At 43.0% G+C, this 23517-nt stretch overlaps 3 protein-coding genes across 15 annotated transcripts in view; 1 reads left to right on the top strand and 2 right to left on the bottom strand.

Annotated features, from left to right (window-relative positions):
• The window catches only part of LOC308327868 (actin-binding LIM protein 1-like), an 84352-nt gene extending 82889 nt beyond the window's left edge, over positions 1-1463 (bottom strand). For all 5 annotated transcript variants that reach the window (XR_013965226.1, XM_080781442.1, XM_080781441.1 and 2 more), the window contains exon 1: positions 1009-1463. Coding sequence is in view for 4 of the 5 variants with exons in the window: in XM_080781442.1 (XP_080637568.1) it covers positions 1009-1021 (13 nt within the window). In the remaining variant the exon portion in view is untranslated. The remainder of the gene's footprint in view (positions 1-1008) is intronic.
• Positions 931-18527, top strand: fhip2a (FHF complex subunit HOOK interacting protein 2). The gene is made up of 18 exons (XM_080781438.1): positions 931-1026; positions 2265-2422; positions 3519-3597; positions 4550-4719; positions 5150-5254; positions 5364-5486; positions 5880-6104; positions 6406-6602; positions 7771-7885; positions 8018-8094; positions 8634-8826; positions 11372-11535; positions 12026-12172; positions 12274-12364; positions 12745-12888; positions 13559-13699; positions 13862-13965; positions 15150-18527. The coding sequence occupies exons 1-18, from the start codon at positions 1020-1022 to the stop codon at positions 15265-15267; spliced, it is 2358 nt and encodes a 785-aa protein (XP_080637564.1). The 5' UTR covers positions 931-1019; the 3' UTR covers positions 15268-18527.
• A 167-nt stretch (positions 18528-18694) lies between these two features.
• LOC308327869 (serum response factor-like) overlaps positions 18695-23517 on the bottom strand; it is a 42037-nt gene continuing 37214 nt past the window's right edge. For 4 of the 9 annotated variants that reach the window (XM_080781443.1, XM_080781445.1, XM_080781444.1 and 1 more), the window contains 2 exons: positions 22745-22804; positions 18695-21496 (listed from right to left, as the gene is read on the bottom strand). In XM_080781443.1, coding sequence (XP_080637569.1) covers positions 21401-21496; positions 22745-22804 — 156 coding nt within the window. In that variant the 3' untranslated portion in view covers positions 18695-21400. The remainder of the gene's footprint in view (positions 21497-22744; positions 22805-23517) is intronic. The other 5 variants (XM_080781449.1, XM_080781447.1, XM_080781448.1 and 2 more) reach the window with 2 other exon arrangements.

Genomic DNA, 23517 nt, shown 5'->3' with positions numbered 1-23517 from the left:
TGATCCCACCTCAGGTTCCACAGAGCCTGAAGGAGCCCGCCACAGAGGCTGTGACATGTGAACTATAAAAAGACTGGCATAGCCCCTCCATAACCAGATCATAGCCAAATGGACTAAACAAGCCAGCAATCATATAGTGTAACTGTATAGTAATATGATAACATTAAGGCCATGTTAATGTGTTTTCTTTCTAGCCAGGCCTAGGCTACAGGAGCTGTAGTCCATCAGTGATTTAGAATAGCAGAGAGCTCTAGGACTCAGAGCAGCAGTCTTACCCAGACAGCAGCAGAGAGCTTTAGGACTCAGAGCAGCAGTCATACCCAGACAGCAGCAGAGAGCTTTAGCACTCAGAACAGCAGTCGTACCAGCAGTGGTGAGCGCGCTCTGCTTGCGAACAAGTAGGCCATGCATGGCTTACTTGTGTGCAAGATGCAAGTTGGCATCTCGAGAGTGCATTTCTACTTAACCACAAAGGTGAAGCAAAGCCAATCATTATGGCTACCATAGGCAATAGGCATCCAAGTTTGAATGATATAAAAAACCAAAGGCCCTCAAAAAACAGTTTTTTAAGTGACAGCAAGTAGGCTATGCAATTCCATGTTGTTCAGTCACGTTATATACGTCTCTCCTCAAACAAAAATAAACGCTATAGTTATAGGCTACATTAAAGAGGTCACATAGACATGAAAAAATGATAAAGCTGTCTTTTTCAGGTTACAGGTTTCCAGAGTGCAAACTGTTTATTGAGACAATATGAAGTTGTGGTGGGCTGTGTAACAGCAGAGCTGCCTGCAGTAAGACTAAGAGGAGGCATAGTGTCAGCTATGGACCGTAACCTAGTTATTATAGTGCCATTACAACAGCCATGCTGGTCCCAAAAGACGACGCAAATATAGGCTGCTCACTCCATTTCACCCAAGAACCCGCAAAGAAAGAGAGTTTTCCCCTCTGCTATTCCCGTTTATTCGAGATGAAGGCTTCTGCGGCAAAAGATATAGGCTAACTCACCTCTAGCAGACATGCCCGGTAGGTAAAGCCGTCCTTTTTTACCGAGATTTGGACGATCCCCCGGACGGTGCCGCTTTGAAGGCGAAGATCACCCGCTGAGTGATATTATCTGTTCTTTGGTGTCGTTGCCATCATTGATGAGATGATAGGGAGTTATAGAAGCCAGCCGGCATTTGGTAGAGCAGACTATACTGCACGATGGAGAGAGCACTTTATAGCGGCGGCAGGGCGTGTCCTGGAACACACAGCATCCACGCTATTTTGCCCACTATAGTTTAAGACAGGGACCGGGTGGGTGCTTATTAATATTTAGCATAATAGCCCAGGGGTATTAAGTTACGAATTGAACCATTGTAAAATGCCGGGTTGTGGATCCCTGTCGATAAGGGTTTTCAAAAATGTGGGAGAGAATTGATTCGGCCAGCCTACTTTCTTTTTCCTGTGGTGACTGCGCTGTGGTCAAAATGATGGCTGGTTGAATCATAAAGTTTGCTGCCTGCTGCCTCCGGATTCACAATACATATGAGCTAAACGAGGGAGCCTACTACAGTTAGATTTTTTTTACCGTCATTATTTTAACAATGTAGGCCAACATAAGCTATATAACCTGAGCTGGTCTCTTTAGGCTACTGTCACTTATTTAATTAAATAAAGACCATAATCAATCAATTGATTTATGGTCGAGGAGGTGAATTGGAATCCACTAGGTTAATTATTGAACGCATTAAGCCTTCTCCCAATAACAGACAAAACACTTTATGTGGAAATTAAAGTCTGTTGACAAGCCTAACTTCAAACCAAGTTTATCTATAGCCTACTTTGTCCTCCTTTAATTTCTTCTATTAAAATAAGACCTTAACGTGTTGTCAGGTGCACGTATATCGGCAATTTACATGCTATTTCTTACCCTTTTAAACGCGTTTCGATAAATGCCTATTTAACAGCCAGCCAGGTGATTATTATTCAACGCATTGATTATTGCTTTAATTGATAGCCCCCACTTCATGTCTCTGGATTGTATTTGTGCGCCCCCTCGTGGGCAAACAGGTGGCGTGTTTCAGTGTTTGGCCGTGGAAGTGCCACGGTGTCCATAGAGTGAAACGTAACGTTAGACTAGAGCAGCAGTAGACGTCGTGTTGTTTACAGTAGTCGTGCCAGAAGGCCTGTCTGTCCGTCTGTGGAGTCTTTTACAGTACAAGCTGTTACCCTTTTACGACTTGATCTGTGTGCTGGCTTTTTATTATTTTACGTTCAAGGGTCAGTGCATGAGACGGGCTCCAATCTGGATCGGGGCGGCAGCAATAGGAAGAAGAAGATAGAGGAATTCTCTAGATCTTCTCGGGAGAAACTGGTCCAGTCGAAGAACAAAATGTTCTCCAAATTCACGTCCATTCTCCAGCACGCCGTCGAAGCGGTGAGTTTCTCATCAACTGTGTGTCCGTCTCAAAGTGTCTCCTATCCTCGGCCAAGATGTTTTGGCTTTGTGTCGATTAAAGAAAGGCCCTCCTAGTCCTTGCCCAAACATTACGTCGCGTTAGCATGCTAACAAGAACAACACCAGCTACCTGGTTAGGTAACCTTAGCGAATCGACGTAAACATGTCCTTTTCCGTTTGTTTTTAACGCTATATTGTGGTTATTATGTCGTTAGAGATGTTGGTACATGTTATTACTGTGTTGTAATAACATGTACCAGTCTGTACCACACCACTTTCTTTCTTGTTTTGGTGCCAAACATATTTGCTATCAAATTGAGCTAACAGCTGGCTACGGTTAGCTAGATAACTACAACATGCGAATCTCACCAGCTATTTATTTTTTTGTGTCAAGGGTTTGGGTTAAAGTTGGGTATATAGCATAAATAAACGATAGAAGTTCCCTAGATAAGTTTGCTTGAAAATGGTTTTGCGTAATGGACCCATCTAGCTGTTAGCCTCATAGCATGTAGCAACCTGCCCAATTGAACCTGTTTCTTTGAAAGGATGAGATCAAAACTTCTAATTAAGGGACACCATAAAAACACTTGACCTGAGCTGAAGATGGGACACGGACCCAAGTTATGGACCGGAGCTAGACCCAAAGTTGCATACACTTATTGCTCAATACTATACCCTAATGTGGGGATCATTTGGCTGGAGAAGTAGTGTACACAGACTTTAGGTTATCTATTAATGTTTGCTAGAGACCCATCCAAAATCCCTTACCGGGTATATATTTGTGGCACATGACTTAAAAACAAACAAGGGTAACCAATGGTTACCATTCTATTCATTTGTATACAGTCCCCCAAAAAAAACAAACACACTGTTCCCAAGTTGTGCCCAGCAACTGCAGCAAACCACCTCAATCTAATGTTACACACTGAACAAATATCTGGCTGAGATATTGACCTGTTGGTCGAAATTCGAATAAATATCAGACTTCACAGTCTGACTGTTCACAGTCTGACTTCACACTGACTACTACAAATATCGTTGTTGCACATTATCTTGATGCCGTTTTCTTTTTCAGCTTGCCCCGTCGCTGCCCTTACAGGAGGACTTTGTCTATCACTGGAAGGCTATAACACATTATTACATAGAGACTTCAGGTGAGAACAACTTTAAACTTCACAACAGCACAGAGTAGTGAGAATACAAATTAAACAGAGGGTCAAATGACCCGGATGTGTGTAACAGTAACTGCTATTTTGGTTGTGTGTAATGTCGTACCAGGCTTTTTTTGAGACAGGGTCTGCGGTCTTGCATGTTCTAGATTTCAATCATACAACTTTGCTGAAGTGGTCGATGCCATCAATAAACTGGTAGATAATGATTTTATAGTATTACATAAATAGTTTGAGGACTTATTTGGATGACTTACCACTCTGCCGGTAACACATTACAGACATCAAATATGGTTGCGCGTTGCACAGTCGGATGCGCCATGGAAGTTGGCACTGTGTTCCTTTCTACTCTTGACAGCAGACCATAAAACACTCCACTGTCCACCTTATGACCAATGTCACCAAGTGAAATCCTTGTACATTATTTGCACACGCCATTTTGGAAAGATCTTAATTGGGCCCCATCCCTACTTCCTTCACAGGTGTAACCGCTGATACTAATGAAGGCTCTGTTCCATTCTGGTCAAACAGAGTCAGGGTGCTGCTATTGTGCCTCTGCGTGTTGGCTCACTGGAAACACTGCTACACCAGTGGGTTCCTAATGGCCCTGTATGGGTGTGTACTCTGAGTTACTCTGAATTATGGGGGTCCTTGAAATTAAAAGGTTTGAGAACCACTGCATACTAAGGGTGCGTTCAGAAATGCGCACAGGGAGCGCACTCTCCTATTAGTTTGCATTGCACAGTGAGCTCAGTGTGCTATTTCAGAACGCGCCCTATATGGAACGGAACCTTAATTAGTATCATCAGTAACACCTGTGAAGGAGGTAGGGAAGCAGCCCGGAAGTAGAAAGACTTATTCTGTGTGTATATAATAACCCATTGGCCACTCAGTGTGGTTCAGGTTCAGATAGTTTCTGGGTTTCTCTCTCTCTCAGATGACAAAGCACCTGTGACGGACACCAACATCCCATCCCACCTGGAGCAGATGCTGGACATCCTAACCCAGGAGGAAGGGGAGAGGGAGTCTGGAGAGACAGGGCCCTGCATGGAGTACCTCCTGCACCACAAAATCCTGGAGACACTCTACACACTGGGAAAGGCAGATGTAAGTCAGTGTGCAATAATAACTGGATAAGTTCTCTAGATGGCTATTCGAGATTTAGTGATCCACCGAAAATATTTGTGAGCTTTCGGCCACGCATAGATGGTAAAGACTAGGAGTGTTCCTCTTTTTAGCGCTGTGTTTTATTGCTCTTGGTGGCTAGTGGTTTTGGGGGAGCACACCGAGCACCTCGTGTAAGTTACGTAACTGCACCCACATACAACGATTCGGTTTCTGGTATACATGTTTACTCCATGAGATATTTTGGTTTGCCTATTTGTACTAATAATGCAAAATATGTGAGAATCGAACCTAGCAACAATAAGTACTCTGTTCACTTTAGAGGTGCTCTTGGCATTAATGTTTTAAATATCCAAATCGCTGCTCTCTAATGGTGGTGGTGGATGTTGTATTTTTATCCCCTCTTTATCAGTGTCCTCCAGGGATGAAGCAGCAGGTTCTGACCTTCTACACAAAGCTACTTGGACGCATTCGTCAGCCTCTCCTGCCCCACATTAATGTCCACAGGCCTGTACAGGTAAGAGAGCCGTTGCAGTCAGGATACTGGTGTCTCTCTAGTTTGGATGTTCCAGCCAGGTACTTTGCAAAGCGACGGGTTATGCAAGTAGTTTTCTCTGCCTTATCAGAAACTGATCCGTCTGTGTGGGGAGGTGCTGACTGCTCCTACGGAGAACGAGGAGATCCAGTTCCTCTGCATAGTCTGTGCCAAACTGAAGCAGGACCCGTACCTCGTCAACTTCTTCCTCGAGGTAGGTTACTGGCAACAAGGGGATCCGTAAACTCAAATGATTCATTCATCAGTTGACACTTCAATACACATCAATGACACTTTGGATATTTATTTTGGTTAATTGGTGCAGTGGTTATTGGTCTTTGAAAATAACAATATTCATGATGCAATTGATATTGACATTAAATTCCCCTGTGGTGTAGTTTTCCTAATCGCATATATTACTCCAGTGACTTCACTCGAATAAACTAAAGACACAAAACACTGCTCGGTTTTACTTCTACTTTTACTTCTGGAACAGTAGCAGTATTAGAATAGATGCTGTTGAACCGTGGTGGTGTCCAACAACACCCTTTTAGCAAAGAGAATGCCTGGTGCCTCTTTATCTTTTATCTGATCTTGTTACTTGCAGAACAAGCCCAAAAGGCCCGAAACAAAGCGTTTTGAAGGGGCAGCAGGCGTGACGGAGAACCTGTCTGCCCCAGACACCGGACAGCCCCAGGCAGAGGGATTGGTCACATCTCCACAGGAGCCTCATGCTGGAGCCAGCTGCAGTCCAACCACCACCAGCAGCAACAACAACAACAGCAACAACTACAATCTGGTCACCTCCCTGCTCAACCTCACCAAGAGCCCAGTTAGTACAACACAACACACTAGCAGCACCAGCATGCAATGTTTTAGAATTTGTTGGGTGTTCATGAACACACCACTGAATACCCATTTCCACACATTTAATGAACTCTTTAATTTAGTATGAATATATTCAATTATAGCAATATGAGGGAGGTGGGATTGTCAGTTCAGAATAATCAATACAATTATGATGACTTGACTTGAGCTGATTTTTATACGGAACAAGAAAAGTCTCCCACACTGCGTTTCTGTATTCATTGCTCACACATTCACACTCCTTTGGCTTCCCTCTGACCGCTCAGGATGGCAGGGTAGTGGTGAAGGCGTGCGAGGGCCTGATGCTGCTGGTCAGTTTACCAGAGCCTGCGGCTGCCAAGTGTCTGATGGAAAACACAGAGCTGTGTGAGCTCCTCACAGACAGGCTGGCGTCCTTCTACAAGGCTCTGCCGCAGTCCATGGACCCCTTGGATATCGAGACGGTGGAGGCTGTCAACTGGGGGTGAGTTTCTCTTCACCTTTTTCTAGTGGGATCTAGCCCCTCCTATGCCCAGCTTTGTGGGTCTGTGTGAACAAAGATTGGCTGATGATTGGCTGATCACCCCATAGCGATGACTTGATTGGCTGATCAAAGTGGAGGCAGAAAAGTGAAGATGCCAAAAGTTGATTGGTCGGAATGACATTTGTGATGATTTGATTGGCTGAGCACGGAATGTGATATTATGATGATAAGAGTGCCCCTCACTTCACACGCAGTGAGGGGTGAAGTGTGAATTGAGGACACCACAAGTTATTAATTAGCCTTGAGGATGAAAAGTGAGGACAGAAAAGTGAATACGTAATGTGAATGGCCAGAATTAGATGTATGATGATAAGAGCGCCCCTCACTTCACATGGGTGTGATTTCTCTTTTACTAGACAGGGGAAGCCTAATGATTTTTTGTGTCTTAATTATTAAAGGGACACTTCACCCCTTTTACAACCAGATCTTATTTTGATTATGTTTGGGAGACAAGAAACACTTTCCTGGGGTTTTGATGTGGTTTTTATATATTTTAGTATTTGAAAGTGTCCATGGACTCATGGACATGATGTCATGGACACTGGGCTCACTTACTTCCTGGACTCCATGATGTCATGGACACTGGGCTCACTTACTTCCTGGACTCCATGATGTCATGGACACTGGGTGATTTTAGGAGTTTTTTCCAAAAACGGCTGGCGCGCTAGCTGATCCAGTTAAAAGGACTTTTTATATTCAAAAAAGTTTAATTTTTTAAGTGCTTTTGGTCTTCAATCGGTTTATGTAAGACAGTGTTGGTTTCACTCACCGTCTAAAAAGGACAAAGGTTCCGTTCCAGGTTTAACAGCATGCTGCATATGCTGTATATTATTTTGGAGTGTTTGTAAAATGCTCCACAGATGAGAGCCAGCTGAACTAGGCCTATGGCCTTGCTGTTCTTTATTCTAAACTAGGCCTATGGCCTTGCTGTTCTTTATTCTAAACTAGGCCTATGGCCTTGCTGTTCTTTATTCTAAACTACCGGTAGGCCTATGGCCTTGCTGTTCTTTATTCTATTTCAGTCTGGATGTGTACAACCTAAACTAGGCCTATGGCCGTGCTGTTCTAAACTAGGCCTCTGGCCTTGCTGTTCTTTATTCTATTTCAGTCTGGATGTGTACAACCTGAAGGAGGACGCTGCCGTCTTCACAGGAAAGAGGGCTCTCATCTCCTTCCTGTCGTGGCTTGATTACTGTGACCAGCTCATCAAGGAGGCTCAGAAGGTTTGAGGGCCGTTCCTGCTGACTCGTTGATGCATTGCACTCACTCACTGCTGTGGTTAAAAAAATACTATGTTGTTTTTGTTGTCAAAGTTCACAGACGGCTAATTGTGGGTTTGATTCGTTTGTCTCCAGTCGGCGGCTGCGGTGATGTCGAGGGCGGTGAGGGATCGGTTCTTTGTGGCCGTCATGGAGCCCCAGCTTATGCAGACGTGAGTGTCGCTCCTTTCAGGATTCAGCTGCATGCGTCGACATAAACGTCTTTCACTGTATTATCCCATTCTGGATCAAGCGCGTAACCCCCCCCCCCCAAATGTTTGAGAACGACTGATATAGAAAAACAAGAAAACTGTCACGATTTAGAAGACGATTTGTAGAATGACTAAATGGGTTAAGGTGTGTCTGCGTATGAAGTGTCATGTGGGTAACGAGGTGTCCCCACTGTCCCGGCTGTAGGTCTGAAGTGTATGAAGTGTCATGTGGGTAACGAGGTGTCCCCACTGTCCCGGCTGTAGGTCTGAAGTGTATGAAGTGTCATGTGGGTAACGAGGTGTCCCCACTGTCCCGGCCGTAGGTCTGAAGTGTATGAAGTGTCATGTGGGTAACGAGGTGTCCCCACTGTCCCGGCTGTAGGTCTGAAGTGTATGAAGTGTCATGTGGGTAACGAGGTGTCCCCACTGTCCCGGCCGTAGGTCTGAAGTGTATGAAGTGTCATGTGGGTAACGAGGTGTCCCCACTGTCCCGGCCGTAGGTCTGAAGTGGGCATCCTGACCTCGACGGCGCTGCTGAACAGGATCATCAGGCAGGTCACCTCGGAGGCTCTGCTCCAGGAGATGGTCTACTTCCTGTTGGGGGAGGACACGGAACCAGAGACCCTGGCCACCATCACTGGCAACCCTCTGAGACACAGACTCATAGAGCACTGTGACCACCTTTCAGATGAGGTACACGTCAAATGGAATCGGCATGATTTCTGCATGGGCCGAACAACTCGGCTTTGATAGACTTTGTTGTCACATCTCTTATTTTACCCATCGCCGGTAGATGTTATACGACCACATCACCTGACTAGCAAACTAGCTTCATCTATAAACGGTGCCAACACATGGCACAGACTCAGGCTGTATAACCAGTAAGACGCCTGAGGGCGAGAAGCGACCTCGCCCTTCGCACATGCACCCGCCTGCCTGGGTGACAGCAGACTATAAGCTAGCGCTGGCGCTTTGGAATGACGGGTCAGATCAACATATCCGCCTGGGTGACAGCAGACTATAGGCGAGCGCTGGCGCTTTGGAGTGACGGGTCAGATCAACATATCCGCTTGGGTGACAGCAGACTATAGGCGAGTGCTGCCACTTTTACATGGGGGGTCAGATCAACATGTGGAATTAATTCTGTACTGGCCATACAGTATATGGAGCGTGTCTTGAGTGTACAGGGTTTGATGAGGTCAGATCAACATATGGAATGTCAGAACGGGTTCCGACATATATCACCAGTAAGACGCGCAAACGCGGGAAGCGAACGCAGCTGAGACCCTGCAGATCATGTCTGTCTGTCTGTCCCGCTGTTACTGTATATGTGGACCTGGCCCCTTTTGTGCCCATATATGGAGCTGAGTGATTGCTGATGCAACACACTCCATATTTGGATAGCGGGACAGACACACAGACAGACACACAGACAGACATGATCTGCTAGGTCTCATAGTAAATATACGAGTAAGACGCGCAAACGCGGGAAGCGAATGCAGCTCGTACATATTTGGGTTTTGGACGTATAGCTCCATATATGGGGACAAAAGGGGCCAGGTCCACAACAAACAAATCACTAGCCCCTTTTGTGCCCATATATGGAGCTGAGTGGACCTGGCCCCTTTTGTGCCCATATATGGAGCTGAGTGATTGCTGATGCAACACACTCCATATTTGGATAGCGGGACAGACACACGGACAGACACACAGACATGATCTGCTAGGTCTCATAGTAAGTGCTCACTGCGTTCGCAATTATATATTTAGATCTAAGGGTTTGAGGTCAGATGTAGAGTTGCTGGCCAATATTGATGACATCAAGGATCTCCATATATGCGACAGCAGGTCGCATTAACTATGACATCAGGGATCTCCATCCCTGATGTCACGTGATGTCATGTCACTAGACCTGGTCACCATATATGGGGGCTTTCCCATGTATGGGGATTTTGAGTGATCCACTGACTGACGGACAAAAACGTACGATTTCATAGTAAATGCGATAAAAGGTGTTCTTCTAGGGTGTCTGCACATGTACTACGCTCTACACCCCCCTCCCATATAACCCTACAACACAGAGTAATAGATATCTGACTATTAATAATGAGAGACAACGGTAATCAAAAGTCATCATTCTTTTTATCATGTGCAAACATGAGAGTATGATTTGTATGTCCATACTGAGTGTACGTATGTGTCACTGTTAACCCATTTTGGGCGGGAACCCCTTTTGGTGTTAGCATTATGTTATGCTTTAGCTATTGAAAAATAGAAGATCTACAAGCTTGTAGGTCTGCTATTTTTGAAAAATCAAAGAACGACGGACATAGAAACAGCTTTTTCAGAAAACTGTCATTTTCAAACAGACATTTTTAGAATCTTATCTCAGGTCAAAATGTGTTGAGGAGCCATCATTGCCAGGAAGACGTTGAAAAAGAAGAAGAAGGATACAATGATTCAACACCACACCCTGCATCATCATGCTAGATTGTGTCATTGACCCTAAACTAGATGTGAGATAGTGTAGGCTGGCCAGTTGGTTAACAACACATTACAATTACATTGGACTTATTATGAAGTGTAATAAGGGTGCCAATGTGTTCCAAAAACTGTTGCCAGGTTTTATGGAACGACTTCAAGGATCCTATGCCGTGTGCGTTTTCTTGTATTATGGGTGGGAGGGGATGGATTTGTTCATTTTAAGGATAATCAGCCTGTGAATGCAAAAACTAAAAAATAAGCAGTTTTTGACCTAAATTGCAGTGCCAAAGTGCTATACTTAGATGCCACGCTCTGCTGATGTAACCAATTGTTTAGATGTGTGCTCATTTCCTGTACTGTCATTTATAATAGATACAAATACAGTCCAACATAATTATATGGCTCTTAAAATGGGTATTAAGGCAAACACAGAATAATGACTGATCTGGGCTGTTACTGTTTGAGTGACAAAGTTGTATTCAAACAAAGGCAGCAGATAGTTCACTGATGTGGATAGCAGGTAGAAAAGATGACCAGGTACCACGACACATCCCACACATCAACTGAAAAACACCCATTGGATTTGTATAACTATGAATTCAGGAGATTGCAATGGGAGAAACTAAGGAATGTTGGCACTCTGCAACAAAACTCACTAAATGTGTCATCGACACATACACTTGGTTCATGTCGTGGTCGACATCCAACCCACTGTACCTGGTTTTTATGTATTTTTTGTATTTGTTCTTACCAGATAAGCATCATGACGCTGCGTCTGTTCGAGCATCTGATCCAGAAGCCCAGCCAGCACATCCTCCACAGTCTGGTGCTGCGCAGCGTGGAGGACAGGAACTACCTGGAGAACAAGCCTCAGGAGGAGAGAGAGCCTCTGGAGAACGGCCAGCCTCACGATGCTGTGTAAGGACACCCATCTGTCTGTCTGCAACCTCCTTGTCTCTGGATGAGCCTAATACCCACACACAACAAATAAAGGGGATGTTAACATCCCTAGTTTTATAGAACAGTAGGAACACATATCACAATAGTATAATATCCTAAATCAGACAATATTATCCAGTCTAATATGGATATACTAATCGATCCTAGGGATGTCCGATCACATCTAGTAAATTCTCTGTCACAGGACTTTTGTGACCACGTGGTTTTCATGGACCTAGCTTCCCTTTGAACGGTGGATCATAGGTTAGCCAAGAGCGTATCTAGTGGTAAACACTGAAAACGCAGTTTGGACGTGATCTGCTATTTTTGAAAAATCGTGAAAATGTGGCACAAATCTTTCAATATATATATTCTTTCACAGCAAACATGGGGAGAAACTGTCAGGATTTAGAAGACATTTTGTAGAATCTGGTCTCAATGGATTATTAATGAATCTGGTTCTTGACAGAGATCTGGAGGAAGACCCGCTGTTTGGTGATGACCTTTCTCCAGACAGCAGACTGTCCGGTTCTGATTGGCTGAGCTCCTCTCCACAGCAGAGTCCTGACCACTTGAAGCCTGACGGCAAGACGGAGGTCCACAAGATTGTCAACAGGTGTGCAAGAAGACTGTTCCTGGCATGTGACTTCCTAATGTGAAATATCGTTTGTTCCCGTTTTGCTTTTTAGTTCTATAACGTTTATACGCTTCCTGCAGTTTCCTGTGTTTGGTGCCCGATGAGGCCAAGTCATCGTATCACGTGGAAGGCACAGGCTATGACACCTACCTACGAGATGCCCACAGACAGGTCAGTCTAATAGTAGTAGTCAAAACCTCTCCAAATGCATAATAATAATGTTTAAGTTATGGGAAATGAAAACACAAATTAAATTTCTGTTTCCGGTCCCAATATTTTTAAGCTCGCCAAAGCCCCTTTCTCCATCCCTTTTCACACATGTACGTCTTATGCCTTTTAGTTCGTTAACTCAATGTTCATCCTTGACCCCAAATCGCCCCTTCATTCCACCGTCCCAGTACATCCCATCCTCCATTTTCAATACGTTCATATAATAGTAGTGTGTTCTTGTTTAGCAAAAGGTTCCTGTGTGATTGAAGCGCCAACACAGAGATAAATCATCCACGTATGTATATAACATAACGAATGCAGACTGTCCTATATATCCTCAGTTCAAGGACTATTGTGGGGTATGTCTACGATGGGACTGGCGAGGAAGCCCGAAGCCTCTTGAAAAGTGTAACTTGGACATCCCCTTCTTTGAGGGCCACTTCCTCAAGGTCCTTTTTGACAGAATGGGACGCATCCTGGATCAGGTGAGTTTGTTATACAGTACCACCACGAGACCTTTAGACGGCGTCTGTTGTTGCACACTTCATGTGGACAGCCAACCTCATTTCAGTAGGGATTGGATTGAACAGAACGGAGCTGCCTTTTGTTTATTATTTTACAAAGTGGTTTGGCTTCTTTCCCTGGTTAGGGTTGCAGTCATGAGCCACGTTCAATAGTGCACGCCCCCCTCAATTAACTGAGTTCTCTTCCTAAACGACGCCTTGATAATTCATATTTCACAGTAAAATTCACACTATTGTGAAGCGCCTCTAACCACCTACCATGACGTGCACTTAGGACCACACAGTGCTTGATAAATGATAATTATCTAGCTGATGTTCTAATTTGCACATACATCACAATAAGGTGTTTTATTATTTTTAGTACATAAAGACCTGCACACCGTCTGCACTTACGCAATACGAACACTTTATTTAGGCAAGGTTTCGGTCAAAGACCTTCTTCAGGTATCTCTGAGATGTGCAGACGTTGTGCGGGTCTTTATGCACTTGTGCATGTTTTCTGAATACATTGAGCCCTGCCTACGCACCCGTCTCAGAGCATATCAGGTGTGCATAAGATTTTGTTGCCTATTATTTTTCAGGTGAAAGGGCAGCATGGCTATGAACTCACATTGATTTTGTTTTCTTGCAGCCCTACGATGTAAACCTCCAGGTGACCTCAGTGCTGTCGAAGCTGTCTCTGTTACCTCACCCCCACATGCACGAGTACCTGCTGGACCCCTATATCAACCTGGCCCCTGGCTGTAGGTCTCTCTTCTCTGTCATTGTCAGGGTAAGTCACAGCTGGGTGGACGACCCTCTGCAATGTTCAATGTCTAGATAATATTTGGTGCCCGGGGAGCTCTTGTGTGCATGGAATTGAATATGTGCATTTGCTGTTTTATTTACATTTGCTGTTTATTTATAATTATTATTACTTATCATTTGTCTACAGGTGGTGGGTGATCTTATGTTGAGAATTCAGCGTATCCCAGACTTCACACCCAAACTCCTGCTAGTCAGGAAGAGATTATTGGGACTCGAGCCAGAGGGTATCAAGTGAGTACTTCTGAAGCATTCTGCCTCTAGGGATGCCGGGATTAAAGTGGTTAAACTAGACCAGTGGTTCTTAATCCTTTAATTTCAAGTACCCCTATAATTCTGAGATTGTACAAATGGACCCTTATGGGTCCATTTGGAACCCTGCTATTCTGCCCTCCCTAGTTGAATTGACTGTTGAGTTTACAGTTTATGATGGTTATTGCCTAGCATAAATACAACATACTGCAATAGACATGAAAAAACACTGCTCTCACCAAACATAGTGTAATGCACTTACATGACATGGCAGTGAGGTTGATTATCTTATAATTAGCTTGAGCCAGCTTCAACCAAACTTTCAATAGTATTCAGATAGACTACAAGAAAACAAAACTTTAAGAAATCCAACAGAAAATGCGCTTACCGTCATTTAGTTTCCAAGGCTTGTCAAAAGAACAGGTTCAAGCATGTTCTCTCCTCTGCTGTCTTGCAAACACTGAACACATGCTGACTACAGCAAGCTACAGCAAGCTAGCAAAAAAAATGCTAAACTAAACCTAAATACAAAACCACCACTAGGTGGCAATAATGCACACTAACAGTGGCAGGCAGGGTAGTAGAGGCAGTAGTAGAGGCAGAGGCAGTACACCTGTCAATGAATGTACCCCACTTTGAGGACTACCCATCTAGTCCAGACTTTGTGCATTAACCCATTCAGGACGGGAACCCCTTTTGGGGTTCTTGTTGCTATCTACAGCAGCGGTAGGCAATTTTGACGACGGATGCATATTACTGCCGTAGCACAAAATAGCCGATCTACAAGCTCAAAATGCGTCGCAGTGCGACACGTTTTGAGCTTATAGACAACCATTTTTTTGCTATTACGGTATTTGAATTGAAATCCTGAATGATTATTTTGCTATTTTCTAATTAAGTAACATTTGCATTTAATTTCAAATACATTTAGTGATAGTTATGTTAACTTTATGAACTAAATACAAATACAACATTGGACATAAAAAAGACTAACATTTTAATACTAGTAGCTGAAATCAATAATATATCAATGTTTGGAACCTGCCGCATTAAGTGGCCCACGGGCCGACAGTTGCCCATGTATGATCTACACTATATAGCAAGAATGGGTCTCAGTATTATATGAGTTAAGTTGTGACCCCACGCCTGTCGATCCCTGCTTCCAGTATCGACCACATGACGTTGTTGGAAGGGGTCATCGTGCTGGAGGAGTTCTGCAAGGAGTTGGCCGCCATCGCCTTCGTCAAGTTCCACGCGACTGCCTCCTCGTCCTCCTCACCGTAGACCCCCACCACCCCTCCCCCCAGCTGCTTTGGCCAGGCTGGCGGGCGGGACAAGACAGGACGAAACTATGCCCTCGGACTTTTGAGGTATTGGTGGCACAGGGTCAAAAATCCATCACCACTAAGCTGGTCATCCCTCCAAGACTGTTATTAAACCACATGGAGCGCAGGTATCAAGCCTCACTTTACGGTCCCCTGGCTCCCTTTGGCTTGGGCCCATGGGCAGGTCGGAGCAAGCAGGGGGCCGTGGGAGAGCAGGAGGGTGGTTGAAGGTGAAGAAGAGAGGGTCTCTGGACATTTGAGTTGAGGTATAGCCGCCCACACTTTTTTATTCTCTCTCTCATCCCTCTCCTGTCCTCTTACTTCTCACTAGCCAAAAGGAAACTGTAGCCCTGTATTTACATATTTTAATGGAGAAAAGAGATATGTGTGCGTGTGTGTGTATGTATTTATTTCTGGTTCCAGTGTCTGTGTGCGTCAATGCCTTAGTGTGGAATTCACACCTTTTCAGTTACAGGAGATTGTTTCCTTTTGAAACTTTTTATCTTAAACCCTTGTGTGTTGTCTGTCTGACTTGAAGAGGCTGTACAGAATAATGCCCTCTGTCCTGTCATTCACTACTTAATTGTTGCAGAATATTTGCAGAAAATTGTGAAATAGTTTTGATTTAAAAGCCATTAAGCCAAGCCCTCCTATTTATTTTTTTCCTTTGCTTTAAGGTTGCCTTTCAACTAGTATGTCTTTGTAATGGAAAACAAAGTACAATTTTAACAGTTTAAGAAGATGCTTATGGGTTATTTTGCAGATTTCTTAGGTCGTTATTGCTAGTGCTCTCCAACATAATCTGTCACAGTATATAGACAATGAAGTGAACCTCATCAGTATCACCCACAGATGTCACCGGTCATCACATTTTGTTAAATGTGGATGTAACTTTAGATACATATACAGTATGTGAATTTACACATGGACCTCTCTATACATTGCACTTGTTAAGTGTGAGAATTAATACTTTAGTTGGGGTGTCAAATTGGCATATTTGGAACTGGAAAGAGACCTTTTGCTCACATCACATGTTATTTCTTTCTAGGATTAATGTTGCTTTACAAATGAATTCATCAATGAGCGTACCAGTGTTTGCTTTAGTTTACCGTTACATTATATTTTTTTATTGCATTTGATGGTGGCCCTCTATGTAATGGAAGGACATTCATGTCCAAAGCAGTGATGTTAAAAATGGCAGATCCTGAACATTGTAGTGTGTGCTTCAGTCTACGTATCTACTTAATACAGTAGGTAGACTTTTTTTTTTATCAAACATAATACTGCATATGACTAGACATGTTAAATATCTCGTCATGATTTCCAATGAGGTAAATTACAGTATTGTTCCCCACCGTGGTCTTTGATGAAGAGGTGGTGAACCTTAAAATTGTGTGTTTAATATATCGTTTAGGTTGGTGTCTTGTGACTGAGGGTGTTGGTAACTTTGAATCAAAGTCTCACCTCGTCACGCACTACATCCATTCACGTCTAAATGTAACTTCTGCTGGTGCTCCCCATAATGCTTCCCATCTGAATGTCTCCATGATACGATTACGAATGCTAAACGTGTATGTGGGATTGAGCGTGTTGTGTAATAACTTGCTGCATAGGATAGGTGTGTTATGAGACTTCAATCTCCTCCTCCCCCGTACACACACCACACAAGTCATGCACTAACCCAGGGATACTCAAATAGATTTACCTGTGGGCCACATTACAAAAATGGCAAGGGGCCAGGGGCCAGTAGATAAAATTACGACATTAATGATACTTGATAACTTCTCTCTTTCAATTGCTATACTGAAAATAGATAGCTATAAGTGAAGAGCAATTTCCGCAATTACCATTTCCGCAATTACCATTTCCGCAATTTCCATTTCAACCATTTCCGCAATTTCCATTTCCGCAATTTCCATGGAAATGGAAATTGCGGAAATGGTTGAAATGGAAATTGCGGAAATGGAAATTGAGGAAATGGTAATTGCGGAAATGGTAATTGCGGAAATTGCTCTTCACTTATAGCATATATATATATCTATTTTCAGTATAGCAATTGAAAGAGAGAAGTTATCAAGTATCATTAATGTCGTAATTGTCGTCCATCATTGGTGGGCCAGTCATAATGGTCCCGCGGGCCTGATGTGGCCCGCGGGCCTGAGGTTGAGTATCACTGCACTAACTCATATCTAACTAAGCACCTAAGCTGCATATGCAAATGTTTGCATGAAATCGGATTTGCACATTGTTCACATCTTTGTTCATATTGTACATATGAGTACACAATTTTGTTTCTCACTTTTTTTTTTCATGAACCAAAAAGAAAAAAAATGAAACGACGATGTACCTTTTCAGGAGAAACGTTTCTATTTTAAAAGAACGTTTTTTTATTCCTAGTCATGCACATTTTGTATCAACCGTTTCCAACCCGTCGTGTATATGTACTATATTATAATATATATATATATAGTATAACAGCAATAGTGATATTGCCCAGTGTAATGCATGAGTCGTTATTTTTCATTGGTAAAGAAAGCGGACAATGATTTCTGAGCTGTCAAGCATTTTCTTAAAGACACTGATGGGAAAATACGATGTCTTACTTACTTCACACTGTGGGTCTCTGAGGACTTCTACAATAGACACGTTATGGGGTGTCTGCTTCGCTTGGGCTCAGTATCTAGGGGGGTGGGGGGGTCATCTTTGTGTTGGGTTTGTGTAAAGATGTACAGGACTTGTATTTCCTTCCTTAAAAGGTAGTTGTAGAACATCAGTATCACACAACTAATGCCATTTTTTTTTTTTTTTTGTGCGTCTCAGCTTAGACCAATCACTGTATCATGTGGATACATTGTTTTATTCATATCCTGAGTTTCGTTGCTGCTTTACTCTGGTGGGAAATGGAGTGTGTTTTTGTATTTTTTTTGGGGGGGGGCATACTTCTCTTTCACTATCGGTTGGATAGTTGATAGTCATTGTGCAATGCATAATTTATACGTTTAAGGTGCATGCTCGTTCTTCATGCATCCACTGCTTCTAGGGGTAAATTTAAGTGATTACTGCAGTCTTTTTCTCATGCACTCAGGGCATTGCTTCATTTATTCCCTTTTTAGACATCTCTGGTTATACCTGCTACCATACTCATGTATTACAGTCTATCCAGGACATTATGGCTTTGTTTAACCTCCGTCCCAATAAAACTAAATGCTTTCTTCAGTATATATTGAGTTATATTCACTGCTTGAAATGCTCATTTTCATGTTTCATTCTGGGTTTTTTTTTATTACAAAAAGAGTAATCTGTACATGTATGATATTACATAAAAACCTAAAACAAACAGTAACTGTTCTCATGACAAAAGTGAAAAAAAGACTAATACCACTCAGTAAATTCCCAGAAAACTATATTTTAGAAAATCCACTGGATCATTTAGGAGAAACTGATGTATGAATGTAAAATTGGCTATCAAACATTTACCATTTCATTATCCAAACAATATCAGCTAACATAAAATGGACAGAGCAGGGTGGCGTATGCAATGACTAAATCCTGAGTTACACTTGATTGCGCGTCATGGTGTCGCACACGTGAAAGCAGATCAACGTGCCACGCTTTGTTTTGGGAGCTTGTAGATCTGCTATTTTCGGTGTGAGACACACACACCAGCGTTAAAGTACAAATCAGGCATGAGTGAAGCAAGACGGTGTCCCGTACCAGCGAGTCACATAATGGCAACATTAGTAGGGCTGTCACGATTAGGACATTTTACTTGACCATTAATGTCACTCAAATAATTGCAATTAACGGTTTGTCGTTGAACATAATGAATTTTTTGGCCATCGTAAACAAGTTGCAGTGGGCAGATATGACAAACATTTAATTACTTTCTACATAAACAGTGGAAATAGCCTATCTAGAAGCTCAAAATGTGTGGTTTGAGCTTGTAGATCACTACTTCCACTTTCTTTTCTCCATGTCATTTTTAACATGGAAATGACAATTAGCCATTATTACAAAACAAGTGATTATGTTATAATTGTGACAGGCCTAAACATGAGCTGGTATGGCTGCATTGTACCCAGTCACATCTCTTTGGCTGCAAGATAGTCCTCCCTGCTCAGTCATCCTGCTAATCCTGTAACACAAAACAAGATGTGTGTCCCCGGGGAAGTGGCAGTACAACATACAAAAAAAGGTCCAAATTAAGGTGAGATAGCCTGCAAAATGAACAATTACATTTCCCTCGATATGAATGTGTCTTTTGAAATCTGCCGTGTAAAAGAGGCACTGTGGTGCAGAAAGAAGGCTCCATGTCTCACTTGGGTGCAGCCTTAAACATGATTGCTGCAGTGACGTTCATACTGAGGTTGCGTTGCAGTCGGGGGCCAGGGGATTCTACTGGAAAAAAATATATTTCTCAAAAGCACCTTGAAAACATCACTTTGCCGAATCGATTCATCTTGTGATCCATACAAAAAAAATCAAATCCTATGCCAGTGTGATGTCACAGTAGTGAAACTTACGGGAAATTAGATTGAGAGACACCATACAAAGAAACACCAATGCCTTTATGCAGTACTGAAGTGGCAGTACCACTATCTATGCCTTTATGCAGTACTGAAGTGGCAGCACCACTATCTTACAGTGTTAATGCCTATTTATGATAAGAAGAACAGTGTTTTATCCAATGCCCTGTTTGGAAGTGAATACTAACTTTACAGAGAAAGTAAAGTCACTCATAGCTGCAGTCTGGTACTCGTAGCAGGGCAACAGGTTTATGATGCAATAAAAATCAGCCAGCATTTAGAAGTAAAATGCATTGCTTTGCATTGCAATTACTTTGTCATTCTTATGTTGTTTGACACCATCAGATCATGGGAGGATGTAATCTTAGTGTTAAATATAAAGACCCAATTGTTAGCTCTACTTGTGGAACCGTTTTGTGCTTGGTGTAAATAGCCCTTGCCAATAAAACATTTCATTTGTAAATAAAGCAAGATCTTGTCAAAAGGACTGCCAGCATGTTAACCATATTGTATTAACTCATCTCATTAACCTTGAGTTTCAAGTATTTAACTACAGTTTGTACCTTTTCAAGAAGTGGACAAAGATGGGACTGTATTTGGATTGTTTCTGGGTGTTGATGAAACCCAGGCTCTGATAAATGTTGCTTTTCAATGACAGATTGTCCTTGCCGTCAACATTTCCCCCCCATTACTGACGTCTGACGCACTCCACAATATTCCTAGATTCCTCCCTGAGGAAGCCTCACATTATGCTGCAGGGTCGTTCCATACATGGACATTCATGGTTCTTTACGGACTACTAGACAGTAATGGAACTGTAAATGTGTAACAGTTTGCACTGAGGAAAAACTCCCATCCTTCAATAAGGGAATCATAAACATACAATATTCAGCATTCTTATCATTTTGTTATGAAGTGTACTGAAAACCTATCTTGAACATATGTTGTATATTACATTAATTTACATAATTATCATATGTGTAGGTAAATCCTTTTTTTCCTTATGCAACTGATTTGCATGTACATACAAAATGGCTACATAGAAAAGAAAATACATGCTGTTGCATAAACTAAAAACAGGCTTACAAATACATGGTTTTGATAACAAAAAAAAAAAAGTATTTACAATTCCAATGTCTTAAGTGAATATCCATTTCCCCACCCATTTACAAACCCCAGATATGCACACGCTGTGCACAAAACACTGACTGACACTCAAACATTCAGTCAAATGAATGTCTTTGGCTGGTGTGAAGCTGTCACACCTGCAGTATGTAGCCATTACAGATTTGTCCACAAAATAAGCACACACGCGCACGCACGCACACAAAAAAATAACACCTTCTATGGTATAGAAAATAGGCTCCAATGAAGGATGTAGTGAACACCTCGATATAGTTCTATGCTTTTGCGAATATACTATTATATATATATTTATACTAAAACATATACTCACAAGGGTCAGCCACACATTATGCCCTTGAATGTGACGCAAAATAATTCTGTGGGAAGGCATCAATAAATAGAGATGTCAGTCCATCTGTGTGTCCTTGGACTGTCCAACGGTCAGTCGCTCTTAGAGTTCTGTGCTGCGTCCAGGTTGACCACCTGTAGCTCCGTCAGGTTAGTGCTGCTGCCGCTCGACTGCTGCCCAATCACCATCTGGAACACAGCCACCACACACAGCCTCGTTAGCATGTGCATGCCTAATGGGATTAACCACATGAACCCTATAGTCCCTAGCGGCGCTATTCCGGGGCGTGTCAGAGATAATAGAGCATAGCAGTGGGGGTGGTTTTCTGGACCCACTGAAATCTCTTACAAAAGTATTTATATCAATTATTTTAAGCCTAGAATAAACTCCATCCATGGGGTGACCAGATCAAACAAAATTAGGGTGGCCAGATCAGACAGAAGTATCACTTGTGTGGGACAGGGTGGGGTTAGCAACTTATTGCTTAAGTTGCTATAAATGCCTTGATGTCATATTCAACCATAGGCCTAATGTTGCCTATCATTGTGTTATTAAACCCCTCTGGCGTCTCACATTTTGTTTTAAAATACTAATCTTGGTCATGGGTGGTATGGCTGACTTGGTGCTGTAGCCTATATAATGGGGATATGAGGTATATTTCTCATGTTATTCATCAACACATGATTTGAAAAGAGCACTTTACAACAGAAAGCCGACTATTAGGGGACTAACTATTAGGGCTTTTGAACACTGATGCCTGGCAGTCACAATGTGGGACAGGGTCTCAATTTGAACACTGATGCACTGAAAGGCCTTGGAAATGAGGGACTGTCCCACGCAAAGGCTGGGGGGTGGCCCATCCAGGATCCTAGTGAATCGTGACCAAAAACCTTTGATTCTGTAAACGAAAATACATCGCATGGATGCACCTGGGACGTATCCTCATACGGGGTATCGGGTCTCGTGAACATCATACCCCTCACTCTGGTGACCCAGCCGGGGGTGATCAAGTCCCGACTTACTTCCCAGTAGCTACCCTCGATCAGACCCACTAAGGAAAGACCAGGGCCACACAATCTGTTGGGAATACTCTGGAACTACTCTGCGGGAGTGGGAGGCACAATTCTGGCATGTGGAGGGACTAGGCTCTGTGGGTTGACTCGAGTCCGGGCCCCTCCTACGTCTCACTAGGTCCACTCCTGCTCTCACCAGGAGTACAGCCAGGACCTGTGCGTTGCACCAGACCCCCAGCACCAGGACCTGTGCGTTGCACCAGATCCCCAGCACCAGGACCTGTGCATTGCACAGCACAGCACCAGACACTTCATTCAGGAGTGGTGGATACTAGAGCTGCAATGGTTCTGCAGGCTCCACCTGGCCAACGGTGGTACTGCAGGCTCCACTTGCTGCTAGAATGGCCCCACTAAAGGCCTCACCGAAGGTTTTTTGGGCTTCCTCCTCACGGAGGATGGAGGCTGGGGCACCAGCCCATACTGCTGAAAATAAATAAATAAATATATATTATATCGTTCATTCAGAGAAAATAGACAGTTTTGTCGGCCCGTAAACAAGGAAGTGAATGGCTGTGCGCATGATACGCAAAACATGTCCGGGAACTCTGACCTAAAGACGTCTTGGGCCTCCTACGGGTGTAATTATAATAAAGACCTGTGGGGACGTCCTGAGCATAAGTGTTAATAAATACCATTTGTTTAGCGGAATCAAAGGTTTTATGGTCATGACTCACTAGGATCCTGGATAGCTGGATTCTAGGCTTAAAATCATGTTTTTGTAAATCTCTATGGGGTCCAGAAAACCACGCCCACTGCTTATGCTCTATAGGCAAACATTCTTCAAAACTAGCAGATCTACAAGTGTGACTGTGAGCTTGTTAGATCTGAAGTGGTGTAATGCCAAATTCACCACGGCCTGTAATAAAGGCCAGAATGAATTAATTTGGCATCCTATAGGAATGTCAAATCATTAGCAAAAAGTGAGACTGTGAAAGAAGAATAAAAAAGGGTAGAATAATTCAAATAAATGTATTCCCTGAAACAACCGTTGCCTCAAAGTCTATCAAAATAAAAATGATGACTTATTCATATGGTGCTGTACTTCAATCACACAACACAACAGACCACACCACACCACACCACACCACACCACACAGACAACATTGTATGACTTCAGTTACAAGATTCAGTATATT

The sequence above is a fragment of the Protomyctophum bolini genome (assembly GCF_963924005.1).
Source record: "Protomyctophum bolini genome assembly, chromosome: 14".
Lineage (NCBI taxonomy): Eukaryota > Metazoa > Chordata > Actinopteri > Myctophiformes > Myctophidae > Protomyctophum > Protomyctophum bolini.
Note: the sequence above shows the minus strand (reverse complement) of the source record. Positions and strands in the feature narration are given on the sequence as shown.